This window comes from Macaca thibetana, chromosome 12, assembly GCF_024542745.1.
Source record: "Macaca thibetana thibetana isolate TM-01 chromosome 12, ASM2454274v1, whole genome shotgun sequence".
NCBI classification, from domain to species: domain Eukaryota; kingdom Metazoa; phylum Chordata; class Mammalia; order Primates; family Cercopithecidae; genus Macaca; species Macaca thibetana.
Window position 1 is genome coordinate 108,461,507 of NC_065589.1, and position 22,610 is coordinate 108,484,116.

The 22,610-nt window shown below is 36.7% G+C and overlaps 2 protein-coding genes and 1 long non-coding RNA gene across 7 annotated transcripts in view; 1 reads left to right on the forward strand and 2 right to left on the reverse strand.

Moving 5' to 3' along the window:
* Nucleotides 1–22,610, reverse strand: part of RAB3GAP1 (RAB3 GTPase activating protein catalytic subunit 1) — a 1,043,110-nt gene that overhangs the window by 272,124 nt on the left and 748,376 nt on the right. The window lies entirely within an intron of this gene.
* LOC126932261 (uncharacterized) overlaps nt 1–22,610 on the forward strand; it is a 52,460-nt gene that overhangs the window by 9,452 nt on the left and 20,398 nt on the right. The gene's annotated exons all lie outside the window — the stretch shown is intronic.
* ACMSD (aminocarboxymuconate semialdehyde decarboxylase) overlaps nt 7,470–22,610 on the reverse strand; it is a 64,356-nt gene continuing 49,215 nt past the window's right edge. For all 5 annotated transcript variants that reach the window (XM_050751000.1, XM_050750996.1, XM_050750995.1 and 2 more), the window contains 2 exons: nt 11,203–11,301; nt 7,470–7,707 (listed from right to left, as the gene is read on the reverse strand). In XM_050751000.1, the coding sequence (XP_050606957.1) occupies nt 7,645–7,707; nt 11,203–11,301 (162 nt within the window). In that variant the 3' untranslated portion in view covers nt 7,470–7,644. The remainder of the gene's footprint in view (nt 7,708–11,202; nt 11,302–22,610) is intronic.

Sequence of the window (22,610 nt, forward strand, 5' to 3'; positions counted from 1 at the left end):
ATTCTCTCGCAATTCTAGAGGCCAGAAATCTAAAATCAATGTGTTGGCAGGGACTATGGTTTGAATGATTGTCCTCTTCCAAACTCATGTTGAAATTTAATCCCCAGTGTGGCAGTATTGAGAGGTGATTGGGTCACGAGGGCAGAGCCCTCATGAATGGATTAATAGGTTAATGGATTAATGGGTTGTCACAGTAATGGAACTGGTAGCTTTATAAGAAGAGAAAGAGACTGGAGCTAGCACATTCCGCTCCCTTGCCATATGATGCCCTGTGCTACCTTGGGATTCTGGAGAGTCCCCACCAGTTAGAAGGCCCTCACCAGATGTGGCCCCTCAACCTGGGACTTCTCAGCCTCCGTAACTCTAAGAAGTAATTACTCAGTTTCAGGTATCCTGTTATGAGCAATGAAAACTGGACTAAAACAGCAGGCCTGTACTCCCTCTGAAGACTATTGGGGAGAATCTGTTTCTAGGCTCTTTCAGCTTTTGGTGACTCTAGGCCTTTCTTGGCTTGTGACCATAAGACTCCAATCCATGCTGCTTTGCCTCCAACTCTTGTTTTTGTTTTTTTTTTTAATTTTTAATTTTTGTGGGTACATAGTATGGGCTACATGAGATATTTTGATACAGGTATGCAATGCATATTAATCACGTTTTGGTAAATTGGGTATCTATCCCCCTCATACATTTATCCTTTGTGTCACAAACAACTCAGTTATATACTTTCAGTTATTTTTAAAGGTATAATTAAATTATTATTGACTATAATAGTCACCTATTGTGCTATCACATATGAGATCTTATTCATTTTTTCTAACTACTTTTGATACCCATTAGCCATTCCCATTCCCCAACCCATTATCCACTTCAGTCTCTGGTAATCATCCTTTTACTCTCTCTGTCTGTAAATTCAATTATTTTAATTTTTTGCTCCCACAAATAAGTGAGAACATGCAAAGTTTGTTTTTCTGTTCCTGGCTTATTTCACTTAACATAACAACCTCCAGTTCCATCCGTTGTTGCAAATGACAGGATCTCATTCTTTTTTATGGCTGACTAGTACTCCATTGTGTATATGTACCACAGTTTATTTATCTATTCATCTCTTGATGAATACTTATTTCCAAATCTTGGCTATTGTGAACACAGCTGCAACAAATATGAGAGTGCAGATATACTTTTGATATACTGACTTCCTTTCTTTTGGGTATATACCCAGCAGTGGGATTACTAGATCACGTAGTAGATCTATTTTTAGTTTTTTGAAGAACCTCCAAACTGTTACCCAGTGTGGTTGTACTAATTTACATTCCCACCAACAGTGGACAAGCGTTCCCTTTTCTCCATATCCTTGCCAGCATTTGTTATTGGTTGTCTTTTGGAAAAATGCCGTTTTTACTGGGGTGAGATGATATGTCACTATAGTTTTGATTTGCATTTCTCTGATGAATCATTATACTGAGGACATTTTCATATGCCTGTCTACCATTTGTATGTCTTCTTTTGAGAAATGTCTATTCAAATCTTTTGCCCATTTTAAAATCAGATTATTAAATTTTTTTAAATAATAATATTTTAATTTTAAAATTTTAAAATAATTTTAAAATAATTATAATTTTAAAAAAATAATAATTTTTTTAAAAATTTAAAAATTAAAAATTATTAAATTTTTTTCTTGTAGAGTTTGAGCATCTTACAGATTCTGGTTCTTAATCCCTTGTCAGACGGGTAGTTTGCAAATATTTTCTCCCATTTTGTGAGTTCTCACAGCTTTTCAATATACAAAATTCCTCAACTGACTTATGGCCTCACATGATCTTGTCACTTTTTACCAAGAATGTCTTCCTTTGTCATCTTCAGCCACAGTGATTTTCTTTCTTGCTGTGTTCTCTCCTGCCTGTTCCATGGTGAGCAGGTCTATGCAAACCCACCCTCAAGGTGAGAGGGTGAAGAAAGAGGCTGACAAATTCAGTTTCTCAGAAAGAAATATTTAACAGCCTCTGACAAACAGAAGTGATATCTGGGGTAGCCATGCAATGGTGGGTCCCTGCATTCACCGTTCAGAAAGTGTCCTTTGTATGGCAAGCTTTTAGGGTACAAACAGGTGCAGCTGATTACATCTCAGACCTTCTTGCTGAAACTCATGACTACTGGGGAGGTTAGATAAGCATCTTTATGCACGGCTATAAATGCTACAGGCATTGCTTAAAGACCTTGCTGCAGAACACCTTGGTATGCTGTGTTCAGACATCAGTTATCATGGCGAGTCCCCTTCCAGATGGAGTCACTCTTGCCATACAATGGCTGTTTTCCTACACAGACACAAGGCTTTCGTTTATCCTGTTTCTTCTGCCTGGAATACTCTTCCCTTCCCTTTTAACCTTTTAGCTCTTGTTTGCTTTCAGATCCTAGCTCAAGCAAAACTTTTTTTTTTTTTTTTTTTTTTTTTTGAGACGGAGTCTCGCTCTGTCGCCCAGGCTGGAGTGCAGTGGCCAGATCTCAGCTCACTGCAAGCTCCGCCTCCCGGGTTCACGCCATTCTCCTGCCTCAGCCTCCCGAGTAGCTGGGACCACAGGCGCCGCCACCTCGCCCGGCTAGTTTTTTGTGTTTTTAGTAGAGACGGGGTTTCACCGTGTTAGCCAGGATGGTCTTGATCTCCTGACCTTGTGATCCGCCCGTCTCGGCCTCCCAAAGTGCTGGGATTACAGGCTTGAGCCACCGCGCCCGGCCCAAGCAAAACTTTTTTCTGAAAAATCTTTTTGTGACTCTGACTAGGACAAATCCTTTATAATAAGCTTTCTACACACTGTGCGCCTTTCCCTCATAGCTCCTGTCGTGGTAGCAATTTTTTATCGATTTGTTGCTTACTTGATACATGTCTCCCTAACTAGGTTATAAGCACAACTGAGGGCAGGAACCATGTTTGCTTTTTTCATACTCTCAGAATCTAGCATGGTTCTTGGCCCATAATAAGTGCTGAATAAATTTTGTTGAATGCATGAGTGAATGAAGGCATAGGTCATCCGTCAAGGAAGTCCAGTCTAGAAGGAAGATAGGAATCACAACTCGAAATGAGAGGTGTGCTCTGTTAGAGATAGCAGTCCTTTTTTGTTTTTGTTTTTGTTTTTTTGAAGGGGGAGTTACTGAGCAATGAAATCCCAAAGCCTAGAAACCACCACTTTAGGTCCTGAGGAATTTTAACAGAGAAAGTGATACAATCAAATACATACTTTGGACATTTTTCTCTGGCACCAAGGTAGAAGATGGGTTGTACCAGACTAAGCCAAGGGGCAGGGCAGGGGTACAAATAAGGGATTATTTCAATATCCTGCTCATAGATGATGACCTGAATTTAGTTGGAAGCCATGTGGAGGAAAGAACAGATAAGAAATAAAAGATATGAAATGGATTGAATCTTTTGGATTTAATGGTATATTCATATGGGTGAAGGAGAAGAATTAGGTGACTGGTCGATGCCATTCATCAGGGTTGGGACTATAAAAAGTGGAATTAAATTTTGGGATAAAGGGATTGAGTTATATCTGAGGCATATGGTTCTGTTGAATACCATAGTATTGTAGCTTTGATTGTGTGTGTGTGTGTGTGTGTGTGTGTGTGTGTGTGTATGCCTAAAGCTGTTAGGACTTCTTGAAACATTGTCTGTTCTTGACTCCTGAGTATATTTTCCTAGTTTTCCTCCTACTCACTGGCTACTCTTCTGTGCACAAAGCTGGTGCCTTCATCTAACTTTTGTTTTGTTTTGTTTTTGTTTGAGACAGAGTCTCGCTCTGTCACCCAGGCTGGAGTGCAGTGGCGCGATCTCGGCTCACTGCAACCTCCGCCTCCCGGGTTCAAGTGATTCTCCTGCCTCAGCTTCCCGAGTAGCTGGGATTACAGGCTCGTGCCACCACGCCCGGCTAATTTTTGTATAGCCTTCATCTAACTTCCTTTTTTTTTTTTTTTTTTTTTTGGCAGTTTTTACATTTATTTAAACAGAAAACGTGCACATGAGCTGTCTACTCATTTTCTTCACTGCGCAGCCTGGCGTTAACTTCTAAGTGTTAGTGAATCCCAGGAAATAGGCCTAGGGTCTTTTGCGTCTCTGCTCTACTTTTTCGCCAGGTAATTTCATCCAGTCTCATTTCTTTAAATACCTTTTATACACTGGTGATTTTTCCCAGCCTGTCTCTTGAACTCTCCAGACTAGTACATTCAAGTGCTTACTTGACATTCCTACTTAAATGTCTAGAGGCATCTGAAATATAACAAGTTCAACTACAGAACTGTTGATTCTCTTTCCTCTCAAGACTGTTTCTCCCATAGTCTTCTTCATTATGGTAAACGGTAATTAATCTACCCAGCTGTTCAAGTGAAAAGCGTGGGAATCAAAGCACCTATGTTTAAAGTATGGATGAGTTTAACACCATTAACTACCATTAATCATCTCAAAGCTTAAATGTCACCAGGATTATGTGCCCAGGAAAGTCATAGTTAGAAAACCCTCTTTACACCCAGATTAAAGAGGAATTCTCTCATCTTTTCTTCTAGTACCTGCCTAGTTTAATATTTTAGAGTTAAATCTTTGATCCAATCAGAGTTGTAGTTTATCCATATGTATGATTTGGGAAATTAATCAAATTTTATTGCAGTATTATTTATAATTGCAAAACATTAGGAATTATTTAAATGTCCAGATATAGGAGACTGATTGACAAAAGCATGGTGTGCACATGTGTACACACACTTCACATTCACACACCCAGGAGTCAGCCTTGATTTCTTTCCTCCCCTTCCTCCCTCTTCCTCACATTTAGTCCATCATTAAATGCTGTTAGTTCTGCCTACAAACATATCTCATGATCCCCATTCTTGTATTTGTGCCTGAGTCACCATCATTTCTTGCCTAGCCTCCAACGTCCTTTCTTGACTCCCTTTAATAAGTCTCTAAAAAGCTGTTAATGTATATGGGTTTCTTTTTTCTTTTTTTTCTCCCCTCCCCTCCCCTCCTCTCCTTCCCTCTCCTCTCCTCTTCTCTCCTCTCCTTTCCTCTTATTTCTTTTTTCTGAGACAGGGCTCACTCTGTCACCCAGGCTGGAGTGCAGTGGCATGATCCTAGTTCACTGCAGCCTCGAACTCCTGGGTTTAAGCCATCCTCCCACTCCAGCCTCCTGAGTAGCTGAGACTACAGGAATGAGCCACCACACCCAGCTAATTAAAAAAAAAATTTTTTTTATAGAGATTGCTGTGTTGCCCAGGCTGGTCTCAGTCTCCTGGCTTCAAGCAATCCTCCTGCCTCAGCCTCTCAAAGTGTTGGGATTACTGGTGTAAGCCACTGCACCCTGCTATTTTTTTTTTGTTTGTTTTAAAAGAATAACATAAGTCCGAGCATGTCACAGACCTATTAAAAAGTCTTCAATGGTTTCCTATAAAACAATATAAAAATCTTGGCCAGGCGCGGTGGCTCATGCCTGTAATCCCAGCACTTTGGGAGGCCAAGGCAGGAGAATCACGAGGTCAGGAGATCAAGACCATCCTGGCCAACAGGGTGAAACCCTGTCTCTACTAAAACAAACAAAAACAAAAATTAGCTGGATGTGGTGGTGCATGCCTGTAATCCCAGCTACTCAGGAGGCTCAGGCAGGAGAATCACTTGAACCAGGGAGTCAGAGGTTGCAGTGAGCCGAGATCGCGCCACTGCACTCCAGCCTGGTGACAGACTGAGATTCTATCACAAAAACAAAACAAAACAAAACAAAAAAACAAAACAAAACAAAAAAAACCTCAACCCTTAACCATGATCTACTGATCTAGCCAACTTTTTGGCTTCCTACCCTATCTCTCTTCCTTGCTCACAAACTCATCACGAGCTTTCTTGCCTCAGAACCTTTGCATTTTCTTCCCTGTTCTATCATTCAAATCTCAGTTGAAAGTCCACTTTAAAGAGGCCTTCTCTGACTCTACAATTCAATGTTTTACCCCCATCTTTCTCCTAGTCACTACCATATTTTCGTTTTAATTTCTTCATAGTGTTTATCAGTATAAGAAAAATTTCCTTCCTTTGCTCCGTCTGTTCCTCCTTTTATTCCTCTTTTTCTTCTTCCTTACCTTATTTATGTTTCTCACTCTTCAGATTGTAGGTTTTGTCAGAGAAGGAATTTTATCTTGTTTGTTTACATCTATACCCCCAGTGCCTGGAACATTCCTATAGTTCTGGCACATAGAAAACATGTGAATATGAATGTATCCATTCACTCTGCATGTGATGTGTGTGTATAATATTGAATAAAGTGATTGGGTTACTTTTTATAATAAAACAATCATTAAATGCTATGTTCAGAGTGCTCAAATATAGAATATTTGAAAAAGTGTAAACATTAACCCCAAAGATTGGGAAAGGAAAAAATAACATAGAGTTCATGTTGTTCCTTTGTTCAACTTTGTTTTTCCTTTTTGGGCAGATTGGAGCAATAAGCAGAGTGGTGGGTGGGTAAAGTTCTAGAAAGAAATGGTGGGGGGCAGGGTGAGAAGGAGGTGGGGCAGTGAACTATATAAAATGAAAACAATGGCATGAGCATAGTGAAGTAAGAATTAGATCTCATCTTTATTCTGGAAAGGGGTCAGCACAAATTACATGTCAATACTCAACTCTTGATTTTCTAGATGAATGGAAGGGAAAAGAATGAATGAATCCAAAGCAAGAGGGTGGTTTTGAAAAATCATGCTTGGTTTTGAAATTCAATCAGAGGCAGATGAACCATAGATGTTCATCACCCATCCCAGAACCAAGTTCCTTTTCAGCAGCCCAAGTGGAACCATAAATGAAATGGGTAAAACAAGGCTACCCTAGTATTGCCTATTAACTTTCCATAGTTAACTTTATACATTCTGCTCAATATTTTAAAATCAAAAGAGCTTCTGGTAGAAGTGAATTTATAGACAAAAACTTTTAAAAGGGATGTCTCATTCAGTCTGAAATCACAGCTGTGTTCCCATAGTTTTGCCTTCCTGTTTCCCATCCTCTAACCCTAAAAATTTCTTATTCATTTCCTGGACTCTCATGTTCCACCCTCTGTGAAGATCTGCTTCACAGTTTTAGACAAAGTGAATTCCTCTTCTTTGACACTCAAAGTCAAAGTTTATAGCTTAATAATTATTCCATGAACATCTCTTACCTCCTTAATTGGTCTGGAAGCTCCCTGAGTATGGATATTCCATATGTTACTTATTTTGTGGAGGCTGAAGCATTCCTAGCCCAGTTCTGGGCTAATGGTAGGTATTAAAGGTGGATGGAACAGGTTATTTGAGTCCAATTCATATACCTTTATTCAAAATAGACAACCTACCTGAGCCCTCTAGGATGAATCTTTCTCCATAAAATCATTAATGACATTTTATTTTGTATTTCTCCAGATTAATTAAAAGAGCACTGGGAAAATAATTTTTTATTTGCACATGAAATGAAGTACTGCTTTTCAGAATGAAAACACTTATGAATCATTTTTATTATGAATAATTTAGGATATTTTGGAGATTCTATTTCTGAGTAAAACAGTTCAAAATAGGATTTTGTTAATACCTGTTGATACATATTTAGAAACAAAAATGAAATATCCTTTTGAAAGTTTGCCATTGTAGTAAATTCAGTCATTCAAATTGTTTTCTCTCAAGACCCAAAAATGCCAGGGCATTGCTGGCTTTGAGTTTATTCTGAAAAGAAAAGAAAATATTTTATTTTAAAGCATTATTGGTTGTTTTTTAAGTACTTTTAAGTACTACATTGATCAGGTTTAAAAAAATTAGCTCCCCAATATGAGAGAAAAATATTAGCAGGTTATACGGTGAATCTCTTAGCAAAATCCTCTTGACCTATGTTTTGCCCCGCTATTTGAAATCTAAATCTGAAACTTGATTGATTGTAGGGGGAGAGAAGAGACTTAAAAAGGGGAGAGCCCTCTTTAGGAGGTGGCCTTGTTTGGAAACTGGACCCTCGAACAGGTTGAATCTTAAGACCATTTGGAGGCAAATACAGAGAAAAGGTACAGTTAGGTCTGTGGGACAAGAGGGCTGCAAAAGGCGCCCCGAAGTCATCTAGCCATCCCCCAGCTGCTAGGCATATGTGTTGTTGTTTTCACATGACCCCAAATAAAAGTTAAGCTTTTTCAGAGCAAGAGAAGTGATATAAATGGAGGGTCTCAGATGAGGGTACAAATCTGTACATCTCAACATTTTCACATAAGAAATGGACTCCCCAGCTATAAACTATATCAACTCTGCCGAAAGAAGAGATTTAAGAAGTAACTTTGTGATACCCTAACTGATTTGTTTATCCAGCTTGCAAAGGACAGGTATGGGTAGCTGAGGATGGAAGAAACGTATGGGGTTGTGTGACATCCATACCATTAATGTGTCCTTCTATATTATGACCACTTCAGGGTTCTTACACAGTCTTGAAAAGTGGGTGATTTGAGGCTGGACCTCTTAGGGTTCTTCCCCAATGCATACATAGGCCATCCTCCTCTAGAGGAACATTTCAGAAGTGACTATTGTGGCTAGGAGGAACCATATGCTTTATCTTTTAAGATAGCTTAGTACCATGTATCCTTTAGAGTGTTGGATGGAGATCTGCTCCTCGAGTCAAGGGATTTGGGATTGCATCAATTTGCTATAACCTACCAGTTATATTGCCTTTGGCAAGTCACTCAACTCCCAAGTCTTGTTTTCTTTCTCTATATCTTCATGGTAGAATGCATCTACCTGTATACAGCAGTCCCCCCCTTATCTATGAAGGATATGTTCCAAGACCCTCTGTGGATGCTATGTAAAATCCTATATATACTGTGCACAAATTTCTTTTTCCTTCTTCACAGTTTCATAGATAGAAGATGCATTCTTACAAAGTAAGATCTCAGCAACCTCAACATATAATTTTTCTTTCTTTTCTTATTAAGTTGAGAACTTTCGCCTTTTCACTTAAAGGAAGCACTTTACAGCTTCTCTTGGGCACATCTGAATTGCCAGCATTACTACTCTTGTGCTTTGGGGCCATTACTAAGTAAAATAAGGGTGAGTTGAGCACAAGCATGATAATATGGCGACAGTCCATCTGATCACCAAGATAGCTACTAAGTGACTAATGGGGAGGGAGTGGATACAGCATGGAGACACTGGACAAAGGGATGATTCACATCTTGGGCTGGAGAGAGCAGGACAGTGTGTAAGCTTACACCATGCTACTCAGAATTGCATGCAATTTAAAACTTATGAATTGTTTATTTCTGGAATTTTCCATTTAATATTTTTGGACTGTGGTTGACTGGGGTAAGAGAAACTGTAGAAGGCAAAACTGAGGATAAGGGGGGGACTGCTGTACCTTCCAATGTTGTTGTACTTATCAAATGAATTTATGTATTTTATTTTAAATTTCTTTAGTGGTATTTACCTTCGCATGGTTCGAAATTCAAAATGTATAAAATGGATAGATACTTCATTCCACTACTGCCATCCAAATACCTTTTTCTTCCCAGAGTTATCAGTTTCTTGTTTATGTTCCAGAGATATTTTATGTTTATACTGCATAAACAAATACTTATATCCAGGCATATAAAGATTCTTTTTCACAAAAGATATATTCAATCTACAAATGAAAGTATACTACACAAATTGTTTTGTACCTTGCTTTTAAAAATTTAATATATCTTGGAAATTGATTTCTAATTTATTTATAGTGGCGTAATTTCCATTGTGTGGATATATTAAGATTTATTTAACTATTCCCTTAAAGATTGTTTTCAGTATTACAGTGTTACAATGAGTAACCTTGTACAGAATGTCATTGTGAATGTGTGTCAGTATAAAGCCTGTATGCAAGATTATTAAAAAAACTTGAAAGTGATAAGCAATCACTTTTTCTTATGCAAGATTATTAAAAAAAGCTTGAAAGTGATAAGCAATCACTTTTTCTTATGCAAGATTATAAAAAAAAACTTGAAAGTGATAAACTTGAAAGTGATAAGAATAAACAATAAAAGGCATGTAGTAATAATTACTATTATTCCATTAAATTTTTAATCAGGATATTTGGGGTCATCTGGTTTCTGTTTAATTTTGGTTAATAGAAAGTTTTTCATTTTCAACCTTTCTTGTTTAAAAAAAAAAGATCAAAAATGTCTTTACGACAGCTTCCTACTTTAGGAAGGAAGCAGGTAAATATTTAACAATATTCGGTAAGTCAGTTCAAGACTTTTAATGCCAAAGGGGACACTTTCTGTGTAAAATAGTCTGAGGTTTCCTAGTTAATAACTTGTAACTAGTATACTGAAGAATGAATTCTTCTTGGCATCTGTTAATGTGCTTTAAGCCTATTGAGAAGATTTGATGAACAGTATCTTTAATGATTAAGGGAGAGAGAGTTCAAGGTAACTTGGATTCTAGTTTAGAAGAAAGACAAGAATTATGCAAAAGGATTACAACTAAGACTTTTGTAAGATTTATTAAGAGTTTATATAGTCTCGTGCTGTTATTTTTGGCCATCTGTGACCTCTGGGAGTGGTGGGCAGTGAAGGTCTTAGGAAGGACTTATTTTTTTGGAGGATGGGGGTGTGGAAGGAGTGGCAAAGGAGAGGGAACCTGAAGACACTGCATTTTATTTTAAACTCATCTTGGTTTAGGAGTCTAAGGGGTAGACTAGGTAATAGTAGCATTATAGCACATATTAGTATCATCTACCTGCCTTAAAAGTCAAACGCTGGTAAAAAAAAGAAAAAAAAAGAAGTCCAGTTACTTGAAGGATCTGATTCCTTGGGTCCTTTTAATTGAGACTTTAGTTTCATTATCTAATGAATTACTATTTCATTACAACTAGAGTTCTTACAACTTTTGAGATTGGTAGATTTGTAACAGAAATAATATAGAAAAAATTTATACATTTTTCTTATGATCCATCTAACATGCAGGGATATTTTATTATCATATGCTTCTATACAATTTCTTGGGTTTATGAATTTAGTTGTACTAGGCTGACTTTCAGCTTTGTCATTTTTTTTTGTCCTTTAATAGTTTAGCTATTTATGGAGATAGAGAATATTTTAGGGAATTCAGTGTAATGGTTTCTCTGTTCTTTGTTTTCATGTATCAAAGTGCTCTGAAACCAAACTCAGAGCAGGAAAAGTCAGTAATAAAACCGTGAAGTAAATGACATTATACCTTTGTTTCTTCATCAAATTCTTCCATGGACTCTATTAGTTTCCCAGGTTCCAGCTCACCTAATGGAAAGGGGTAATCGGTTCCCAAAATGACTTTATCCTAAAAAAAGAAAATATATTATTTCCTGTAATTTTGTAGAACATAAAAGAGCCTCCCCTAAACAATTATATTTACTTATTACAAACATTCCTGTCATAAAATAACACATTTCTTCCTGATTAATAGAAAAATAAAACTGGTCTAAAATTTTAAAAAGATTTAATGGTTCAAATTTTATTCTGACTTTTTTTTTCCAGCAGATGTCACTATTAGGTCTCTTTGTTGCAAATCAACCCCATTCTCTCTTTTTAATAACTGAAATATAGAATACTGAAATATAAGAAATAGATATTTATTAAAATATATGTATATATATTCAGATGAGATTAAGGGATTCTGTCTTTCTTAGAATGATACATTGCAATTGATTCCACAATTTTCCAAAACATACTATTAACAGAGTAGGAAAGGAAAAATAAAAATCAAATAACTAGATAAAAAGTAAAAAAAAAAAAAAAAAAAAAAGAAAAAGAAAATCCTCTATCTCTAGATCAATTCCTGTAAACAATTCCTATAAACTAGATCGTAAGTTTTTGAGCAGTATAGCTTTGCATTTCCGTTTGACACTTTATACAATAAAACACATAGGCTTGTCAATCTACAAATATATTAAGCAGTATGTCAGACAGTGTGCTGTAATCTAGATGTACCCTGGTCAACAAAACAGACATGGTCCCTTTTTTCAAGGAACTCATAATCAAGTGAGAAAGACATTAGTACATCAATAATGGCAAGTTATCAAAATAAAATAAAAAAATTTCAAACCAGAAATTTTACTTCTCAAAATGTATTCCACTCATACACTTGTGCTAGAAAGATATACAAAGAAATTAATTGCAACGTTATTTGGAACAGCAAAAGACTAGCCAACTAAATTATAGAATATCCCCAAATAAAAATGAATAAAGAATACTTACATATGCTGAAATGGAATAATCTCCAAGTTGCAGTGTAAAGAATGATCTTGAAGTTATAAAGAGGAAAAAAGAGTCTAGAACAATGTGTCTGCTATGCTTATATTTCTGTTTTCAATAAGGGACCTATAGACCCACAAATATACGTTGGTATATATACAGTCTATTTCAGGGATGGTATCTAAGAAACAAGTAACATTAATTGCCTCCATGGAAGAGGACTAGGGCTTGGGGGTCAGAAGATCCCCTTTTCTTTTTTTTGAGATATAATTCACATACCATAAAATTCACCCCCTTTAAAGTATATAATTCAATGGGTTTTAGTATATTCATAAGTTTGTGTAATCATTTTCACTAATTATAGAATATTTTAAAAATATTTTATTCATCTTATATAACCACAGATTTTTATCACCTCCAAAATAAATCCTATACCCATTAGCAGTGACTCCCCATTCTCTTTTCCCTCCAGCCCTTGGAAAACACTAATTTACCCTCTGTGTCTCCAGAATTGCTTATTTTGTACATTTCACATAAATGGCATCACATAATATATAGCCTTCTTTCATTTAGTTTAATGTTTTCAAGTTTCATCCATGTTGCTGCTTGAATCAATACGTACCTAAGAGTGGAAGTGTTGGCGCATATGGTAAGTCCATGTTTAACATTTTGAGAAACTATTTTCTACCGTGACTGCAGCTTTCTACATTCCCACCAGCATGTATGAGGGTTCCAGTTTCTCCAGATTCTCGCCAGCATTGATTATTATTCATCTTTTTTATTATGGCCATCTCAGTAGATATGAGGTGGTATCTCACTGTAGTTTTTATTTGTATTTCTCTAATAAGTAATTATGTTGAACATCTTTTCATGTGCTTATTGGTTATTTGTATTTCTTCTTTGAAGAAATGTCTATTAAGATCCCTTGTGTACATTCATGCCCATTTTGTTATCTTTTTATCATTGAGTTATAAGAGATCTTTGTGTGTTCTGAATACTAGAGCCTTATAGATATATGATTTGCAAATATTTTCTCCATACTGTGAGTTGTCTTTTTTACTTCCTTGGTATTGTCTTTGAAGCACAAAAGTTTTAAATTTTGATGAAGTCTTCTTTATCTATTATTTTCTTTGGATGCTTGTTCTTTTGGTGTCATAGCAAAGAAACTATTGCCTAATCCAAAGTCACAAAGATTAACACCTATGGTTTCTTCTAAGAGTTTGTGGTTTTAGTTCTTCAGTTTAAGTCTTTGATCCATTTTGAGTTAATTTGCATGGTGTAAAGAAGGAGTCCAACTATACTTATTTATTTTTTTACATGTGGATATCACTACGATATGTTGAAAAGACTATTCTTTATCACACTGAATTGTATTGGCATCCTTGTTGAAAGTCACTTGATCTTTATATCTGTCTTTAGGCTAATCCCACACAGGCTTGATTACTGTAGTTGTGTAGGAAGTTTTGAAGTTGGGAATGTGACTGTGCCAATTTTGTTCTTTTTCTGGATTGTTTGGCTCTTCTGGATCCCTTGCATTTTCTTTTTTGAGATGGAGTTTTACTCTTGTCACCCAGGCTGGAGTGCAATGGTGCAATCCTGGCTCACTGCAACCTCTGCCTCCCGGGTTCAGGCAATTCTCCTGCCTCAGCCTCCCAAGTAGCTGGGATCACAGGTGTGTGCCATCACGCCAGGCTACTTTTTCTATTTTTAGTAGAGACAGGGTTTTGCTGTGTTGGCCAGGCTGGTCTCAAACTCCTGACCTCAAACTCCTGGCCGCATTTGTCTGTCCTTCCTTCCTTCCTTCCTTCCTTCCTTCCTTCCTTCCTTCCTTCCTTCCTTCCTTCCTTCCTTCCTTCCTTCTGTACTTTAAATTTGTCTTCCACTGACTTCTGGCCTCCTTATGAGGAGGGCTAAGGATAGAATCATAGGAATCATCAACATGGTGGGTGGAGTGATTGCAGAAATGGAGGACAGAGGGAAAATGCCTTGGCCTCCCAAAGTACTGAGATTACAGGCACGAGCTACTGTGCCTGGTCCCCTTTCATTTTCATACAAATTTTTGGATCAGCTTATCAATTTTTGCAAAAAAAAAAAGACCTCTGGAATTTTGATAGTGATTGCATTGAATCTATAGATCAATTTGGGGAGTATTGCCAGTTAGCAATAGTAAGTTTTTGAATCAATGAACATGGACTGTCTTCTCATTTAGGTCTTCTTTAATTTTCTTCAACAATGTTTTGTAGCTTACAGGGTATATATATTTTTTTTTTTTTTTTTTCTGAGATGGAGTCATGCTCTGTCCCCCAGGCTGGAGTGCAGTGGTGTGATCTTGGCTCATTGCAGCCTCCACCTCCCAGGTTCAAGCGATTCTCCTGCCTCAGCCTCCTTATAGCTGGGACTACAGGTGCGTGCCGCCATACCCGGCTAATTTTTCGTATTTTTAGTAGAGACAGCATTTCCCCATGTTAGCCAGAATGGTCTCAATGTCCTGACCTCGTGATCCGCCCACCTCGGCCTCCCAACATGCTTGAATTGCAGCAGGGTATATGTTTTGTGCCTTTTTAGGTTATATTTTTCACAAGTGTTTTTCTTGCTGATGCCATTATAAATGGAATTGTGTCCTCAATTTCATTTATGGATTATTCATTGCTAGTAAATAGAAATATAATTAATTTTTTATTTATTTTGTACTCTCTAAGCTTGCTGCATCTATTGGCCCTGATAGTTTCTTTGTGGATTCTTTAGGATTTTCTATATACAAGGCCATGTCATCTGCAAGTAGAGATAATTTTGTTTCTTCTCTTCCAATCTAGATGCCTTTTGTTTTTCTTGCCTAATTGCCTTGACTAGAGCCTCCAGTACAATGTTGAATAGAAGTGATGAGAATAGAGCCTTTCAGTCTATCAGTATTAAGTGTCATGTTAGTTGTGGGTTTTTTTCATGATGCCTTTTATTAGGTTTAGGATGTTCCCTTCCACTCCTTGTTTACTGAGCTCTTTTATAAAGCATTGGTAAAGAATTTGTTTTAATTCTTTTTTACATTTTTCATAGAATTCACCAGCGAAGCCATCTGGTCATCAGCTTTTCTTTGTGGGAAGTTTGAAAATTTATTAATTCAATATCTTTACTTATTATAGGCCTGTTAAACTTTCTGTTTCTTCTTGAGCCAGTTTTGGTAGTCTTTCTAGGAATTTCATAATTTCATTTAGTTTATTTCATTTGTTGGCATTTAGTTGCTCAGATTTTTACTTATAATTCTTTTTATTTCTGTAAATTCTGTAGTACTGCCATCCTGTTTCATTTGTGATTTTAGTATTAGTAATTTGAATCTTTTTTCTTTATTTTTGTTGGTCAGTCTAGCTAAAGGTTTGCTGATTTTGTAGATTTTTTCAAAGAACCAAATTTTGGTTTTACTGATTTTCCCTGTTTTTCTATAATCGATTTCTTTTATATCTGCTCTAATATTTATTTATTTTTTCCTTCTGCTTGCTTGGGATTTAGTTTTCTCTGCTTTTTCTACCTCTCAAGGCCAAGTCCTAGGCCACCGAATTAAGGTCTTTCTTCTTTTTTAATATAGGCATTTACAGCTATAAATTTTTCACTTAAGTACTACTTCTAGCTGCATTCCGTGAGTTTTAGAATGTTGTGTTTTTGTATTCATATGTAATATTTTCTAATTTTCCTTGTGACTTCTGTCTAGTGTCCTTCCATTTTAGCCTAAAGAACTCCCTTTGGCATTTCTTGTATGGCAGGTCTACTAATGATGAATTAGCTCAGTTTTTGTTCATCTAGAAATGTCTTAATTTCTCCTTCATTCTTAAAGGATAGTTTTGCTTGAAATAATAGAGTTCTCACATATAGGGTTACAGCATGTTTCTTTCCCTTCCCTCCCTCCCTCCCTCCCTCCTCCCTCCCTCCCTCCCTCCTTCCCTCCCTCCTTCCCTCCTTCCCTCCCTCCTTCCCTCCCTCCCTCCCTCCCTCCTCCCTTCCTTCCTTCCTTCCTTCCTTCCTTCCTTCCTTCCTTCCTTCCTTCCTTCCTTCCTTCCTTCCATACTTAAAATTTGTCTTCCACTGACTTCTGGCCTCTGTGGTTTATTAGGAGGGCTAAGGATAGAATCATAGGAATCATTGACATGGTGGGTGGAGTGATTGTGGAAATGGAGGACAGAGGGAAAATACCTACAAAAGAGGCAGAGAGAGGCAGGGAGGTGGAAAGAGAACTAGAAAGAAGTAATATTTTTTAAAAAATGTAGCCAGCACAGTGGGTCACACCTGTAATCCTAGCGCTTTAGGAGGTCAAGACAGGAGGATCACTTGAGCTCAGGAGTTCAAGAACAGCCTCGGCAACATAGTGAGACCTTAGTAAAACAAATTATCGCAGTGTGGTGGCACACACCTGTAGTCCTAGCTACTTGGGAGGCTGAGGTGGAAGGATTGCATGAGCCTGGGAGATAGAGGCTGCAGTGAGCTATGGTTATGCACCACTACACTCCAACCTGAGTGACAGAGCGAGGCCCTATCTCCAAAAAAAAAAAAAAAAAAAAAAAAAATGCAGTGAGATATATTGGAAGGAAAACTATTTAATAGGTAATGATTCACAAGAGACAAGAGGATGACAAAGATAAGGACTAGATAGTGTCTATTGGATTTGGCAGCTTTATTAAATGCAATTTCAGTGAGTGATAGAGAAAAAAATCAAACGCATTTGATTAAAAGTAAATGGGTGGTGAAAAATGCAAATCTATGTGTTAAGTACTTACTTCTTCTCTGTCATTGTCACTCTATTTGTGCTGCTTGGGCAGTCAGTCTCATCCTAAGCTTCAAGCCCTGGTATGTGACTGCCTGCTGGATAGCCACACTTGGCTGCCTCACAGGCAATTAAAACTCAGCATGTTATCCTAATATTGAAGTTGTCATCTAAGTATTTACTCAACATCATGTTCATTCCTATTCTCTCTGTGACTCTCATTCTTGCTTTTGCTCTTTTGGCCTCTCCCCTACCCTGATCCACCTTCATTCTGGATATCTGCTGCTTGCTCTTCCAGATCCACTTTCCATCCTTCTTCACTCCTACTTGTCCCCTGGAGACTGACTTGTATGAAGTATACAATGGACTCCCTTGACCCTGGGCTTCCAGATGGATTTGGTTAATGAGCAACACAGACAGGAGATTGTAGAATGAAAGGAAAGTACTTAATTACTTAGTGTCTTCCATGGAGTCAACTAGAAGTCTCAGCTCCTGTCCACAGGCCCGCCTTTCTTCCTTCCTTCCTTCCTTCCTTCCTTCCTTCCTTCCTTCCTTCCTTCCTTCCTTCCTTCCTTCCTTCCTTCCTTCCTTCTTTTCCTTCCTTCCTTCCTTTCCTTCCTTCCTTCCCTCCTTCTTTCACAGCAATAGAAACCTAAGACTTCAGCACAGGCCCTTTTTACAGAGCCTCTCTTGCTTCAAGTTGTGGCCTGGAATAGTAATGGAGCTTTTCACAACTTTGTTAATAATCCCTTTATTAATTTCCCTTTATTAGTTTAGTTTTCCCAATTCATGTATGTCATCTTATTTTCTGCTGGAGCCCTAAATGAGTCACACTGTTTTCCAGTTATACCAGATTTTTAAAAATATAAATTTAAGGGGTACAAGTGCAGTTTTGTTATATGGAGATATTACATAATGGTGAAGTCTGGGCTTTTAGTGTGTAACCATCACCTTAATGATGTACATAGCGCTCATTAAGTAATTTCTCATCCCCACCCCCATCCACCCTCCCACCCGTCCAAGTCTCCAATGTCTATTTTTCCATACTTGATGTCTGTGCATACACATTATTTAAGTCCCACTTGTAAGTAAGAGCATGCGGTATTTGACTTTCTGTTTCTGAGTTATTTCACTTAAGATAATGGCCTCTGGTTCCATCCATGTTGCTACAAAAGACATGATTTCATACTTTTTTATGGCTGAATAATATTCCATTGTGCATATATATGACAGTTTCTTAATCCAGTCATTCACTGATGGACCCTTAGGAAGGTCCATCAGTGAATTCCATTTCTTTGCTATTGTGAATAGTGCTGTTATAAACATACAAGTGTAGGTATCTTTTTGATATTATGATTTCTTTTCCTTTGGGTAGATGCCCAGCAGTGGGATTCTGGATTGAATCATAGTTTTGTTTTTAGTTTTTTGTGAAATTTCCATACTGTTTTCCATAGAGGTTGTACTAATTTACATTCCCACCAACAGTGTATAAGCATTTTCTTTGCATTTCCTCACCAATATGTTATTTTTGACTTTTTAATAATAGCCATTCATACTGGTGTATGATGATATCTCATTGTAGTTTTAATTTGCGTTTTACAGATGATCAGTGATATTAAACATTTTTTCATAGTTTGTTGGCCATTTGTGTGTCTTCTTTTGAAGTGTCTATTCATGAACTTTGACAAAGTTGACAAAAACATACACTAGGGAAAGGATACCCTTTTCAATAAATGAGAAAATTGGATTGCCACATGCAAAATAATGAACTTGGACCCTTATCTCTTACCATATATAAAAATCAACTGAAGATGGATTAAAAATTTAAATGCAAGACCTGAAAATATAAAAATACTAGGAGAAAACTTAGGGAAAACTCTCCTGGGCATTGGTCTGGCAAATAATTCATGACTACGACCTCAAAGGCACAAGCAACAAAAACAAAAATAGACAAATGGAACTTAATTCACTAAATAGCTTCTGCAGAGCAAAAGAAATAATTACCAGAGTGAACAGACAACCTGCAGTATGGGAGAAAATATTTGAAAACCATATACCTGACACAGGGTATTAATATCTATAATTTATCAGGAGCTCAAAGAACTCAGCAAAAAGCACCACACAAATAACCCCATTAAAAATTGAGCAAAGAACATGAACAGTTAGACAAATATTTTATGGTTTCCTTACTAGTCTGAACTCCTATTTTTTATTCACTAACTGATTAATGAATATGGTGGATTTTTTTTTTTTATTTTGGCAAAATTTCAAACTGACAGAAATGTTGCAAGAAAATTCAAGAACCTTCCATATAACCTTCACCCAGATTTACCAATTGTTTATACCTTGCCTTCTTTGCTTTATCATTTTCTCATAGATGCTTATGTATATATACACACTTCTTTGAGCTGTATGTCAGTTGGAGACATCATGGCTCCTTACTCCTAAATAAAGTAGTGTTTATTTCCTAAAAAAAGGGATACTTTTTATATGACCACAGTATACTTCTCAAAATCAGGAAATTTAACATTGATAACAGTGTTATTTCATTATCCATAGTTCATATTCGAATTTTGTCAATTGTCCCAATAATGTGATTTATAGCTAATTATTGTTCTTAGTCAAAGATCTAATTGATGATCACATATTAAATTTAGTTGTCATGTCTCTGAAGTTTCCTTTAATTTGGATCAGTTGGCCTTTTTTGTCACTCTTCATCTGGGATATTTTTGAAGATTGCAGATTAGTTATTTTATAGAATGTCCTCAGTTTGTGTTTGTCTGATGTTTCCTTGTGATTGTATACAAATTACACATTTGGGATAGGAATACTACAGAAGTAATATTGAGTCTTATTCAGTGCTTTATATCAGGGCATATGATATCAGTTTGTCTTAGTATTGGTAATTTTGATTGTTTAGTTAAGTTGGTGTTTGCTGGGTTTCTCTAATGTGAAATCACTGTTTTTTCTCTTCATGATTAATAAGCAATTTGTGGGGAGCTACTTTGAGATCATGTAAATATCTTGTTCCTTTTCCAACTTTCATCCACTGGTGTTATCATTCAGTAATACTTTCCTAAGTATTGTTCTTTCTATATTCATTATAAAGAAGAGATTTCTTCATATATATGAACACGTTAATTTATATAAATTAAATATATATGGTCACCTATTTATTAATATTTTCATTCTTTTTATTTATATCATTTTGGACTCATGGACTTAATTGTATCCGAGTGGTTATAATCCATTATTATCACTGTTTATTTTGATAGCCAGATCATCTCAGATTTGCTCAATGTGAATCATCTCTTCAAGTTGACTCCTGTATCCTTATGCTATTTCCCCACTATTCTTTGAGTACAGTTATCCCTCAAGACCAAAGTCTTCAGATGCTCAAGTCCTTTATATAAAATGATGTAGTATTTGTATATAACCTATGCACATCTTCCTGCATACTTTAAATCATCTCTTTACTTACATTACCTAATACAGTTTTGCTACGTAAACGATTGTTATACTGTATTATTCTTTATATTTGTATTTGTTACTGTGTTATGTTTATTTTATCTTTAAAACTATTTTTGACCTGTTGGTCAATTCAGTTGGTTGAATCTGTGGATTTGGAACCTGTGGATACAGAGGGCTGACTGTACTTCCTTACTTTCAGGTACAAAATGTTGTTCTAGCTTACTTTGTACTTTCTCTGTCTTGGAAACAGCCTTTTCTCCAATCTGACTAGCTTCCTTTGATGGAAAATGGTAACTAGAAACCAAGATCTGGGTGCTTTAAGTGATAACTGCTACTGATATGGAAATACCCGCCACACACACACATCTTTATTTCCATATCTTTCTCTATTAAAAACCATGTGTTATACCAATATATCCATTTCCAATCCAAACACTACAGGGTACCTTCTCATCTTCTTCCTACTCTTCATATTTCTAATTACCTTATCCAACAGTGAGACACCTGCCATTTTACTCATGTTGTTTCTTCATTTGCATGAGCCTAGGATGAAGTATTTTCAGAATTGTTAACCCACACCACTGCAAAAAGCAAATCTACTAGCTAGCATTCAATGTCTTTTTAAAAAGTAATAGTTACATAGAGTAAAATACAAATTCTTGAGTGATGAATTTGCTGATTTTTGACAAATGAATACACTGTCATTGCCCACATCCCTATCAAAATACAACACATTTGCGTCACCCCACAAAGCTCCCTTATGCTCCTTCTTGGTCATTCTCTCCTCTCAGTTCTCCCAATAAAGGTAATAACTTGTCCTTTTTTTTCATCATAGACTGGTTTTGCCGCTTCAAGAACTTCATATGAATGGAGTCATATAGTATACACTCTCTGGTATCCAGCTTCATTCATTCAGCCTTTTGTAAGAGTTATCTATGTTGTAGTGTATATCAGCAAATTATTCTTTTTCTTTTCTGTTTTGTTGTTGTTTTTTGCTGAGTAGTATTCCATTGTGTCAAATATATGGTAATTTGTTTATCCATGCTTCTGTGGATGGACCTTGAACACTTTTTCCAGCTTTTGGCTATTTGGAATAAAACTGCCAAGAACGTTTTTATACAAGTTGTATTTTTGTGTGTGTAGATATGTATTTTCCGTTCTCTTAGGTAAATACCTAGGAGTAAAACTGTTCGGTCATAGGATAGAAGTGTATTCTACTAACAACGTGTGAAAATCTAGTTGTTTTACATCCTTGCTCATAGTGGAGTTTTCAGTCTTTTTTGTTTTTGGCTATTCAGTGAATGTGCAGTGTTTTCTCATCATAGTTTAAATTGCATTTTTCTGATGAATTAATGATGTTGAGCACCTTTAAATATGTTTATTGGCTAGTTGTTATTGTCTTTTGGGGAGTGGCCGTTTAAGCCTTTTGCCTACTTTTAAATAGGATTGTTGGACTTTTCATCATGAGTTTTAGTAGTTCTTTATATATTTTGGATATAAGTCCTTTGTCATGTATATGCTTTATGAATATTTTCCACTATTCTATGGCTTACTTATTCATATTATTAATGTTGTCTTATGATGAGCTAAAGTGTTTAATCTGATGAAGTCTAATTTGTCAAATTCTTCTTTATGGTTATTGCTTTCTGTGTCTTGTCCAAGAAATTTTTGCCTGCTTCTAGCTTGAAAAGATATTCTTCTATATTTTCTTCTTGAAGCTTTATTGTTTTAGCTTTTTTGTTTAGTTGTATAATCCTGCTCAAATTAAGTTTTGTGTATGGCTGGTATGAGGTAGGGTCCGGGTTCATTTCCCCCGCCATATGATGGATTCTTGCTTCAGCACTATTTGTGAAAAGGTTTTCCTTTCCCCATGTAATTACTTTTGTGCCTTTGTCAAAAATAAATTGATCATATACGGATGAATATATTTCTGGGCTATGCACGGTGGCTCATGACTGTAATCCCAGCACTTTGGGAGGCCAAGGTGGGAGGATAACTCGAGGCCAGGAATTCAAGACCAGCCTAGGCAACATGGTGAAACCCCGTCTCTACCCAAAATACAAAAATTAGCCAGGTATGGTGGTGTGTGCCTGTAATCCCAGCTACTTGGGAGGCTGAGGCAGGAGAATCTCTTGAACCTGGGAGGCACAGGTTGCAGTGATCCGAGATTGTGCCAC